This window comes from Lissotriton vulgaris, chromosome 11 (assembly GCF_964263255.1).
Source record: "Lissotriton vulgaris chromosome 11, aLisVul1.2, whole genome shotgun sequence".
NCBI lineage: Eukaryota > Metazoa > Chordata > Amphibia > Caudata > Salamandridae > Lissotriton > Lissotriton vulgaris.
In genome coordinates, this window is record NC_141699.1 from 670,622,589 (window position 1) to 670,635,799 (window position 13,211).

Consider the following 13,211-nt stretch of genomic DNA (forward strand, 5'->3'; position numbering starts at 1 on the left):
CAGAATGCAATTGTGGCTGTTCAGGAAAGGTGTTCTGAAGTTACCTTTACAATACCAAAATAGAGGCCGATGGTTCCCCACCTCCTCATTCACATTTCACCACAGTCCTTCTGCATCATAGATCAATGTGCATTGACATTCCTATGACTACTCCTGGATTATCCCCCCTCTATGAGGGCTATTGAACAAAACGAGGAACATTCTCTTTTTTGGGCTATTTTAGGAAACCAGAAACATTGCATGCCATAAATGCTTCACAGATATGTCCAGTATGAGTGTCACCAGTTGATCACATTTGGCAAACAACTGATGAGTTCCCTCAAAGTCAACTCAAAGCTTTTCATTATGGAAATGCAATTCTTCCACACAGTGGCAGCTGATGCTTAACAGGGGTGGCAGGGGGAGGGGGTTGGGGAAACAAAATCGACTTACCTTCAGGCTGGTCGCCGCCTCTCAGTCCTCGACACAGGAAGCAGGAGGCAGGAAGCTCTCAGGCTCCCCTAGCCAAACACGACGCTGCTGTCGTCATGAAAGCAGCGCTGTGATTGGTCTGAGTGCTGTGGTTTGGCGCTCACACAGGGCCTGATAGCCTGTGTATATTCTCCACCCAGGCTGTGCATTACAGCTCGGTGGAGAACATACAATGAGAGCATGACTGTTTGGCCGTCCCAAGACGGCCGGCTAAACCGTCATGCACACTTAAGAGAGTGTCTACTACTCCTTCTGTCAGGGGGCACGTCTCACAGAATTCCAATCAGAATACATTTCCCAATATACTACTACACATTTTCATGAACCCAGTGTGGACTCCTTTATTTTCATCATAGCTTTACCGTCAACCAAAAGGGGATACTCATAACTTCAATAATTCATTACATGTTTTGCTCAAGCATACTGAATTTTTGCTACTTCCCCTATCTCCGTCTTTTCAGAGGTATACAGGATGGGAGATTTCCTTACATTTTGATATTTCTCAGAGACCTACTTTTCCCCAGTGTAGGATTTATTTGAGAACGTCTAATCGGTTTTGCCTGACACTTTTTTTTCTTTGTTTACCTCAGGGAACACTTGGGTTTCATTCACTCACTCAACCATCCATCCAGCCCGCTGCCAGTCATCAGCAAGTAAAAAGGTTCTCATTATGACAGTTACACCTTCATGGATCATGGTAATTCACAATAGTCCTAAATTGATAAGGTTTAACTCTCACCTGAACAATTGCCTCCCATAAGGGGTATATGCACTTATTCATACATGATACTAGGTTCTTGGAGCCTCTTACATGCTAACAAAAGGGTCCTAGTTAGACCTTTCAGGCAAGGTATACCATTAAATGAGTTCTCAGATTGAGGTCCTCTATGGTAAAAATTGACAGGAAATAAATCCTGTGTGACCGTCTTCTTTCCCCACAGAAACAGCTATCAGCTGAATCACACTCATAATTCTAGTGTGCCCTTTGTGGCACTGGCCTGTGTGGCTGAAGTCAATGATCCTCTCACAATGAAGACTGAGATCCTGGAACATTCACGCACAGTAATACTCCCCAAACACAAATAAATCAAAATAGATACAGACCAGCTGCTATCTAAATAGCATATATAGAACCACTGAATTACACTGATACTTCCATCACCTAGATCCAGCTGCCTGTATTCCCTGCAAAGCTTGAAAGCCAACCCAACCTAATAACCTTCTGCAAAGAAAGACAGACTCTTATTCTCGTCCAGTGCACAACATTTGTATAGAGTTCAAAGGTCCCACTCATATTGTGCTTGGTTGTCATTGTGGGGTTTTAACACTATCTAAAATATATAAGTCACTGTTTGAATGTGAGGATATTTTAGCTCTGACAGTGTGCCATTGTGGTGATCAAAAGCAGTTGGGGTGTTCCTGGTTTACTTAGTTTCTACTCTTTCTTGCCCATCTCTGTAGCAGACCTGTGCAGTGTGCCTAGATGACTTCAAGGTGAAAGAAGAGCTTGGAATCCTGCCATGCCAGCATGCCTTTCACCGCAAGTAAGTTACTAACATAAATGGCACCACATCAAAAACTAATAATTCTGTCATTTGACTGTGTTCAGAAGCCAGTTGTTAGTCTGATGCTTGCCACAGAGTGAGTGCTTTTCACATATGGTACAGAAGTTGAGTGGATCTTGCAGTATCACCTCTAAGCATCCTGTTCGCTTGGAGGGTTGAATTGGAGTTGACTGAGGCACATGGAACAGCTAACATTTTTTAAAAGGGAATTGAGTGGAAATGCTCCATTAAGACTGACTATGACCTCAATATATACATATAGTTATACACCCCCTGGCACTATGCAAACAATTTTAAAAGGACAAAGAATCTGAGATCAAGGGTATTACAGGCTGTTGTATAATTAAACGAAAAGGTTATTGAATACAGTTCCTCCCAGGCATAGAAAAACATTGACCATCACACGTTTTGCAACCTTTGTAAATTAGAAGACACAAATGTTCCCAGACCTTGAATCATCATGACCTTTTTGGGGTATTAAAGATGCATAATCTTATATGATATTTCAGGTAGAGCACTGTATCTCAAGCTCCTAACATGACTAATACCAGCCCCCTAAGAAGCGGTATTTCAATGCAAAAAATCATGAAACACATGTTGGCCAATATTTTTTTAATATCCAGGAGGAAATGCGTGTTCAAGAAAACCTTTTTTTAATTATTCATTAGTCTCTGAGACTGGATTTCACCCAGTAAAGGCCGCGCACAACAGACAACTCTTCTACACAGCCCCCCTCCACATTCAATCCATTGCCATTTAAATGTAACACAAAGACTGTTCTCAGGAGATCCACTTGGCATACCTGCACACGAAACACCACAAAAGCAACTCTGGAATGTAAAATGATCCACTTCTCTCAAGAGCCAACTTGGGAAACGATTACCAAGGTAGTATAACACTGAAAATGAGTTGAATGTCACTTTCCTGGTTCTGCCATCCATAGCATCTTAGATCAGTCCATTAGACCTGTTCGATCTGCTATGCTAAATTGAGTAAAAAGTGGCCAGCCAGCCAACCATCCTTCACCCAATACAGTATAAGTCGAACAGGGCCTGGCACGATGTCCTCTTGGAGCACTTCTGATCTACTATAGGAGGTAGTTCTGAAGTGTTGCCTGGTGTCCCAGTCATTTGTGGACTGTGTGAGTGGCATCATTTGCATTTTGTAAATCTTCCTGGTGGTGCTACGTGTGAGGCAAAATCAGACATGCATTCACGCATCAGCAGCAACCACCCATCCTGCTTCCAGGACAGCCCTGTAGACACCGTAAGTTATCATTCTCCCTATGGGGCTCTAAAACCAATTTCGAAAACAAATATATTATAAAGTGCATGCAGACTGTCACTGTTCACTGACGTGTGCACTATAAAAAAAAATATTATTTTTGTAACTGGCTTTAAATGTTGTAAAGTGTGTTTAAATTTAATGGGCATCATCCGACCCCGGATAACAGATCAAAACCAGTCACACCTTCACCAAAACCACTTCCCACTCTTCAGCCTACCAGGAAAATGCCTGATGCCTGATCAGGCCAGCCTGGATCTGTTTGTTTTAACTGCAGTGTGGGAATAGCAAGATGTAATGTGTACATTGGCACAATGGTACAGATTGGCTCCGTAACTCACGTCAGGTCAATGACATTGGTGGCAGTGTCTGTTCCCCTTGGGTTTTCCCCAACTCTTGTCACCTCTGAAGAACATTTCAGTTGATGGTTCCCCCCAAAATGCTAGGTTTCTGTGGACCCTGCTCAGTCTCACCCAGTCTATTTGCTACCCATTTGTCAGCTATGGCTGTCAATTGCTTCTATAGCCCCACGGGGAAACTATCTAAATGCTTCCTTGTTAGAACTGGCAGTGTCTAGTGGGCTGAAGTGATGCCTCCAGCCAGGCAGAGCTACTGCTCCCATCAAGATTAGGTGCTTACACTCACTGTATAACCCATGCTCACCCTTGGATTGCTTGACACTGAGCACTCAGTCTTACTACAGAGGCAATGTGCCAAGCAAAGGCAGAGCAGCCCCTCACAATAAATACATTGAACGTCACAAAAGAGACTTCACACAGGATCCATGTAAAAACGTTTGTATTCAACACACATATTCAATCACTATAACATGACCATCATATACTTTTAGGCATAAAACACATTCAGAAATATTACTGGTAATATTAGGACCGCTTGTATTGTTATGTTATCAATATTATGCACACGGTGGATAATTCCTAATGGAATGACCCCATTTGAGAGAGAGTACCCTTATGTTGTGGGCAGTATCACAATTGTACACATACACGAAAATGGAACACTTCTTAACAGCACCGCAAGCTGGAGCCATGCAGGAAAAACCCAATGTCAAAAGGCATTGTGCTTTTGGCAACAATTGACATATAATGCAGCACCGCCGGTCAGTGTTGTGAATCACAGGCGGTCCACACATGATTACTCCCACTCACACACAGTTACTCTTTACCACTATGCTGTGCGACAGAAATCCACCAGTCCATATGTTATGTTATGTTATTTAGTCTTGTAGAGCGCACGGTTACCCTAGGGTGTCCTGGTGCTAGGGTGCTAGGTGCTGGTTACCTGGGGAGCTGGTTTTGTGTTACTGGGAAGAGAGCAATGTCTTCAAGCCCTTGTGGAAAGACAGAAAATCCGGGGCATTTCTAAGCCAGAAAGGCAGCTCATTCAAAGCTCTAGAAGCACAGAAAATAAAGCCTCTACCTCCCCAATTAGATTTTTTAAAGGCCACTTGCACTTGCTTAGCTCCTGTGGAACGCTTTTACACATATATACGTACTTAGCACCCTAATGCGGTGCCACTGGTACCCAGCAGGTCAATGGTTCGCCTTCTGCGGACTCCGTGGCCCAAACCTTCCTCCACCCTCTAGTTCACCCTGATTGTCTTATACCCCCAGGTGGAAAATAACCAACCCCGCCTCGCCGACACTGGGCTGCACGCAGCTGAAGTCACACTCAGTCTACTTCCTCGGAAAGCAGGTGGGAATATTTACCAGTTTATGTAAGAGGTAGACATAAATAAGGGAGAGGTTAGCAGCCACTCTGCAAGTTCACCCATAGATCTCAAAACAGAAAGTAGTCACGCAGTCTATTGACCCACTTCCGAACTGCCTTGCAAGCGTTTCTTCAACCCAGTCCATCTCTCTCGCTACTACCAGATGCCAAGGCATCTTTGGGTGGGGCCAGGTGTGGAGAGGTCAGTTGGTGTTCCGAGATGAGGGTCAACAAGGGAACAATGGATGAATGGGGAGTAACACATGGGAGCCTCTAGATAGGATTAGGCACCTTGATCAGTACACAATGATCCAGGTTGTACCCAGGCATTCCGGGCACAGCACTTGGTGTGTGTTCGTATGAGTCGCCCCAAGCACTTCAGATTTCAAACACGATGAATTGCAAATTCTGTTCCTCCCTGGTCTTGTTGAACTAGAACATTACCTTGAGGATGGTAGGGAGTAATAAACTTGTAAGTCATACCACATTTATCGTACATAGCCTTCAGATAGGCAGACATAAAATGTGTGCCTCTATCTGAGATCACCTCCTTAGAGAACCCAACCCGGCATTCCAAGGAAAGTGTTAGCCAGAGCAGGGGCATTGACTGTCCTAAGGGGAATAGTATTTGGATACCTCCAGGATAAATCTATTTCCTGAGGCTGTTGGAGGGTCTAGGGGACCAACAATTTCAATTCCCACCCTCTCACATGGAGTCCCCACCACCGGAAGTGGTGTCAGGGGAGCCTTTGGCTTGCCCCCTCCCCTGCCTTCCCACTGGCCTGGCAGGTGACACAGGAGCGACATAACTCTTTGACTCCATAACCTTCTCAGACATCTGGGGCCAGTAGCAGTGATTGACCAGCCTTTCCCAGGTCTTGGCCTGCCCCAGGTGCCCAGGTAAGGGAATATCATGCACAAGGTTAAGAAGGAACTCCTTGTACTATTGTGGGACCACCAATCTTCTGGTTGTCCCTGATTTGGGGTCCCAAGTTGTGCTGGTGAAGAGGCCCTCCTTCCAGTGTACATTATGGGTAGCACTGGTATCCCCTTGCTCCTGACAGCTAATTGTCACAAGTCCTCTAGAGTGAGGAATGTCCTTTGTCCTTGGCTGAGACCTCTCTGGATGGCAAGTCTCTTAGGTCATCAGTGTCCTCTTCAGATGCCAAACATTCCCCCCTGGGGGTTGACTTCCTTCTGGCCCAGTAGTCCTTGGGAAGGTGGATTGCCAGCCCTTTAGCCCCTTCTCTTGGCTATAGAGGCCTAGGCCAGTGTGTCATGCTCCACAACCCCGGGTCCCTCTGTGCTGTGGTAGTTGAACAACCCCCTTCAAACCCATTCAGGAAGACCTAGCATTGCTGCATGAGTTCTTCTCTCTACCTCAGCCCACGCATGGGTTTTCAAGATCATAGTCTAGCAGATTCTCTACTTTGATGGCAGGGGACACAGCTACTATCTTTTGTTCTGTGACTTCTGCCCACTCAAAGTCAAACACAGCCATAGGGTGTGAATCTGTGACATTTTCAGCATTGGCAATCTTGTGCACATCCTCTGGTAGGATCTGGTCCATGGAAACCAGTTTGGCCATCATCATGGTTACACTGGCACTTGCATTCCTTAGAGCCTTCAGCTCCACCTCATTGATTTTTTACCACTGTTGGCTTCTTTTGGGGGAGGGTCTGTTTGGCGGTCGTATGTTTGGCTTGCCGTACTTCCTTGTGATATCTTTTCTTTAAATTAGCATCACTCATTTTGAGAAGGGGATGTAGCAAGACTCGGGATCATATGCAGCTAAACCCATCATAGCTGACTATTTTGTAATCCATGAGCCTGCACGCCCTCGTGTGGCCTTGAGGTCATTACCCTGTTTGTTGTGCTATGTTTGATGCTCAATAAAAATACATTCTGACAAAAAAACATATGTATGTAGTCTGCTGTAATATGCCTACATTTTATCTTAGATTCTCAGCAAGGAAGCACAGGGTAATGGGTCTGCGACCTGCAATTCGAAACCCACTTGGTTTTTGGAACTCAAGAGTCAAAATTCCAGTGTCTAGTCAAAAAAGTTACCAGGATCTGGTGGTCAGTGGCATAGGAGTAACTTGTATAGTTTAGCAGAAATCAGTTACACCTCCAAATGGTCTCAAAATCAAGGTTTAAATGGGGTAATTAGTGGTGGTGGGAATAAGCTTAGAAACAAACACAGTAAGTTACACAGGGGCACCAAGATGTATAGACCTTTAAATGGCTGGCTTTAAATGGCTGACCTTGACTGAGATGTTAGGTCGTGGTGACACCCATGGAACTTTGAGCATCCACTGGACCACATCGAGGTGAAGCAGGCAGTTATTTCGTCGACCACGGCCTGCTCCTCCTGATGTTGCCTGACATGATTCCCAACAGTAACAGCTTCACCTTTGTGGATCAGTTGTCGCCTCTTTTGAGGAGCCAGTTCCAGTTCCATTGCACCATTGATACATGTTGTGTTTGTTATGTTATATGCATTTATACAGGGTATTGACACCCAATGGTCTCTTGGTGTGACATACATACCACACTGAATTGCAATTAGTAGGGAACGCCCCCTCACACACCTGTTCCAAAGTGAGATTTGATATGGGTCATTAAGCCTTTTTTGGGAGTCAGAAATGATTTTATAACTCACAAAATTGGCTTAGTAGATAGGAAAAAACTATTTTGCAGTTGCAAACCCTCTGATTTCGCGAACTGCAGGACTTGCAACCACAACATTGCTTTGTACATTAGACCTAATGTTTGCAAAATTAATACATGGTTTTTGTAATATTAGTATACTTCTTTTGGTGCCAGCATTCTCACCATCTCACCTTGATTATTTCTCAACTGATCACCCACAGCTCAAACGAAGCTAAAGAAAGTACTGAGTTTTGCTCAAGCACTGCAGACCTGTACCTACAATTACAAACTGTTTTGGTAAACTCCAAGTATCAACTGTGAAATGTATAGGTTCTTGCCAACCAAAACAATTTAGAGAAAAATCCTGCAAGTGCTCCCCTCATTAGCTGCTGGATGGGCTAAGAAATCTTTAGATCATCCAACACTGAAAGCAATGATTTTCAGGGAGACACAAAATGGTCTTCTAGGCTTATTGGTGATTACTGCTGTTGAGAAATACTGGTTGTGCATTCTGTTCCAGGCCATATAGTAAACTATGACATTTAGACAATGCATACAGAAAATCCATGGTTGAGGGCATACCAAAATCTATCTTCAGAGGGTAAACATTGTGCACTATGCTCCCTCAGTCTAGGCATTATGGGTTTGTATTAAAACATTTTCCGGGGGGGTCCAGACCAGCCTTGGTTTAATGTGAATGCTGTGCCTCAGAGCACAGTTTGGACCATCTGGGAACATTCTGGACATTTCAGTGAGGTAGTAGGACCTCCATTTTGATGCTGGGGCCACCAGGTGGGTGATGTAGATTGCATGCATGTTCTGCATCTTTGAGTTTGGGTCTGGACCTTAAGGTGGGTGATGAACCCTCCTGATGGATGTTGAGTCCTCCATTTGGGCGTTGGACCCCTAGATTGGTGCTGAATCCATCAAGTAATTTCTGGATTCTTTGGGTGCGTCCTTATCATGCTTAACCTTCAGGTGGATGGTAGACACTCCAGGTAGATGCTGAGTTCAATAGTATATTCTAACAATGGTGTTCTTTTTTTCCTCCCATCTCAGGTGTCTGGTGAAGTGGCTGGAGGTCCGGTGTGTCTGCCCCATGTGCAACAAACACATCATTGGATCCATGGAGCAGCACGCAGGGATCGGCACACTGCTGGACGAGCTAGTGTGAACACTGCTGGGAGTGGTTCTTTTAACACTGAGCAAATGCAGTCTGGACATTGACAGAGATGAACACTTATTCTCTCTAGTCCTGCACCTTTCATGTTCCATTCATCACCCAGAGGAATTACTCTGTAGAACTATGTCTGATCTCCATTGGTTGGAAGCGTCGAGTGTAGACTGTCTGTGGTTTTCAGACAGGCCTGCTTCCAATTCTTTCAATTCAACCTTCAAGGTACCGCCACAAACTGAAGTGATATGAAGATCCCTTCTTGGGAACCCAGAACCAGGCGGAAATAGAGTGTTCATTTCATACTAGAAAGGAGAGTGAAGCAGAATTCCAGTGTCTGTCACCTGGGAAATGGTTATTGCACTTCAAATCTTCAGCACTTAGTTATTTGGCTATAAGTCAAAAACCTCCCCTCAAAGTAAGTGAATTCGGATCAGGTGGCAGTAATACATGATGGAAAGTAGAGTTTTGCAAAAGTGTCCCAGTGGGATAGGAAGAGGTTGAGGAGCGGGTATCTCCTCTGAAAAACAAGTAAAGGGAAGTGTTGTCTCTCTGTAGAGTCTTTCGGTTGAGAGGTGCCACTGAATATGTACATTATGTGGTGACTACTGGTCTGTATGGCAGGGATGGGAAGTCATTTAAGGCCACTAAACAGGGACATAGCTTTATTGGCACAAGTGCTTCTCAGGTGGATGTATAGTTGGAATGGCAAGTGGTATGGTGCCTCTTAACAGGAGGCAGAGTTCGAATGAGAAGTGATGATATAGGTTATTAATTCATCACTATATATTACACACACACAAACTCAACATAGTGACAATATCCACGGTGTAGTTAATTATGGTTCAGCTACAATTTCTATTGAAAAGGCATTTTTTGATTTGCATATAGCATTTGCCCTAATGGCTGGTGTTGGACCAAATGTGCCAGACATAGTAATCTGATATAGTCTGGTAAGCAAATGTATGTGCAGATTCACTCAGAGGAAAAAATGATAACGACAGGGTGAGGGGCAAAACGTATGTTTTTCCCATTTTTGCTCTAGTAGGAAATTTTGCTTGCACCTACAGTCCAAACCACTGAACAGATTTACACCAAACTTGACATTAGAACTTAACTCAAGCTTTTTTTGGTTTGATGTAAATCCATTCAGTCAATTTTGAGATATAAGCATATAAAAAGCAGATGAGTGGCTTTAAAGGGTTAACATTTTTGTAACACTTTTGCATATCATGGCCGTTGGGATTTGCGGAATACAGTAACAAAAAAATGAAGGCATCTCATTGGATAAGGGAACCTTTTCTGCCGTTATCCATGCGGAATCCGTGGTTCCATGTTGGTACCTGTATGAAGGAGTGAAGAATCCTGGGGGAATTGAAATGGGATATGTCACTTTCAAGAGCCTCCCCTTTTTTGACCACTGCTTGATGTATGTGCACGAATTGTCCAATGAAGAACCCAACATGAATGAACTTTTTTTTTCAAAGGTTTTGTGCAGATTCGTCAAATGGCACCAAATGTATTAGCAGAACAAACAATGCCTTTTCAAAGGAAAATATGACATTAGCGTAACTACAAAGGTGCTATCTCTGCTTTTGTAATTAAATTGAGGACTGGGTTATGAAATTGCTATGTTGAATTTAGCATTTCATTACTTCGTTTTGGTCCAAGTGTTAATAGAGATTTCATTAGTTAGCAGCAAAGGCTGCTCGTCCTGTTGATGAGTTCAAGACTTAAGGTAACATCATTAGCTTGGAGTGAGAGTATACATCATTTTCACGCTAATGTATTCATGAGCAATGTCAAGAAACTTAAACAATCAGCAAGTCTGTGGCACAGCTTGAGCAAATAGCAATATAATTTGGTATTGATACATTTTCAAAAGGGACAAGAAGGTTGTTAAGAACCGAATTTGGTTAATACTTACTGTTGTTTTATGAGAAATACTTCCTAAATATAAAGGGTCTAATTCAGAAAAATATTTTAACTTAATGTTGGAGAATTCTTGGCTTACTCGTGAATTCCAGGTATATACTAGTACTCTTTGCTTAACCTTGAATTGAATTCAGAAGTAAGTCAGGAGTACTGCATGATCATGGCACTTACTTATAGGAGGATCTTTGTGAATCGAACCCCGATCAGTAACAACCTCCTAAATATGCATTCTTGCCTTCTTAACACACCAATATGAGACAGGAGGCAGGGAATCTTGAAACTATAAGGATTCTTCTGATGCTTGGTGAAGTAGCTCTTTGTCCTCTGAAGTAGCTCTTTGTCCTCTGAAGAAGCTCACTTGTAAAATGTGCAAACATAATATGTGTATTTTTATGTGAACTGCAAAAAGATTTAATTGTTTGGAAGGTATTGAGGTCTCTGTTTAGTGAAAAGCTAAACCATGTTTTTTTGTATTCTGACGGACAGATGGTAAATATAGGGGTGTGCAGAATTTTTGTTATCAAGCAAGTCTCACTTAGATCCCAATTGTAGGCCTACTCATGGTTTACGCAATTTAAGCTTTTCTCATGTTTATGTATCTTTGTGATTGCTAGTTGGTGCTGAAAATGAATGTGCTATTTTCTTAAGAATTAACTTTGAAATTGTTTTTGCGTCTGATACTATATCGATGTTGGTGATCTCTTTACCCTAAACAACTGTAAAAGGGTACAAAAGCTCAGATTTAAAGTAAAAGCCAACATGGAGAAAACTTCACGAGCTATAGGCAGTAATCACAATATTATAAAGAATTACAGGAAGACCACAAGGAAACAAACTTTGCAACTTCACACACCCCTAGTGAATGTTTGTCTTTTCTAAGACTACACATGGATGTGATATCTGACAAGAAGAAAGGTCGAAGAACTTCATTTTGCCAAAGGAACATTGTATGCGCAGGCTGGGTCAATTCAGTTATTGCCCTCTGTTATTTGGAAATGTTGTAAATTTTTGCTAGAAAGATATTTGCCACATAGAAATGTTAGTGATCCGGTTCTTAAGTGGGTTTTCTTTAATTAGGAACCTTTAGTGAAGGGTATTGGGCCTCCGTCAGGAACAATCAGGGTTCCTGGTACGGCTGGTTGGTCAGATTGCCACATGGCCTCTGGCGGCCTTGTGGATGGGACTCTAGTCATGTCCAGCCTTAATTTTGTAGTGGTGTTCTGGCCTACCATTAACCTTAGCAGGTTTCCTGATACTAGTCAAAAACTGTCCCTGTTTCAGAGTCTTTGGGCCCGATTCACAGAACTAACTTTAGACAAAATCCTAAACTTACTACCATTTTGGTATTCACAAAAGGCACTTACTCATTTTGGTATTTGCAGAAGGCACGTACTCATTTTGGTATTCACAGAAGGCTCTTACTCATTGATGAGTAAGTGCCTTCTGTGAATACCAAAATGGTAGTAAGTTTAGGATTTTGTCTTAAGTTAGTTCTGTGAATCGGGCCTCATGTTCTGTCAAGAAATCTACCAATTTCCCTGTAGGTCTAGTCACTCCGGCCACATTAAGAAGTGCTTTACTTCAAAGACTGATCTTGAAAAGGCGGGGAGAAGATCCACCTGGGACATCAGAAGGACATGTTTGAGAGCCTTAAAACGCAAAACAAAGAGTTTCACTTTCTCATGCCTTACAATAGCCATCTTTCACCCTCAGAGGTATACCTCCTGCCCAGTACAGAGTGTGTCTTCTGCAGGGTAGGACTGGCTATTCTGCCACTTTGGCATTCCCATGGTAGACTGTTGTCAGTGCAGAATGGGCTACCATGACCCAACCATGCCCCAAAGGCCCCTTTTTACTGATTGCCTCCTGCACTCTGTGGCTGGTTTGAACATTTTTGCCAAGACTAATTTTGGTTTGCAGTCCAGTCCTGGCTTTCTGTATCTGTCAAATCCGAGTGCAGGAATTCGAGTGCCCTGTGTGAAGCTGTAGGCTTCACGCCTGCTCTCTCGTAGGGGTGTGAATGCTCACTGTGAAAGCCGCTAAATCAGTCGTGAGCATTTATGTTCCAGACACATTTTCTACTGAAAATATACTGGAACTAAAACTCCTTACTTAAAGGGGTAAAGGTGCCTCAGGCCGCCTCTCTTTGGGCCAGTTGGACGTGGGAGATTTCAGGCCATTCAAAACCCTTTTTAATCATACTGTTCCCAAACCAACTATGTAGATAATGACAGCTGTAATCACTCCTGCCTCATTTGGTAAAAACCACTGCCGGTCACGTGCAAACAGTGAACTTTATAAGTATTTAATGGGACAGGTAAACTGTTTCTCTACTGAGTCCTATGACCTTATTATGTAATATGATTCTTTTCGTATGGTTTTATGTCTTTACTCAC

The 13,211-nt window shown here is 43.1% G+C and overlaps 1 protein-coding gene across 1 annotated transcript in view; it reads left to right on the plus strand.

The window, feature by feature from the left end:
* The window catches only part of RNF122 (ring finger protein 122), a 132,138-nt gene extending 121,795 nt beyond the window's left edge, over positions 1 to 10,343 (plus strand). The window contains exons 5-6 of the mRNA XM_086943769.1: positions 1,933 to 2,015; positions 8,766 to 10,343. Coding sequence (XP_086799895.1) covers positions 1,933 to 2,015; positions 8,766 to 8,880 — 198 coding nt within the window. The 3' untranslated portion in view covers positions 8,881 to 10,343. The remainder of the gene's footprint in view (positions 1 to 1,932; positions 2,016 to 8,765) is intronic.
* The last annotated feature ends 2,868 nt before the right edge of the window (positions 10,344 to 13,211 follow it).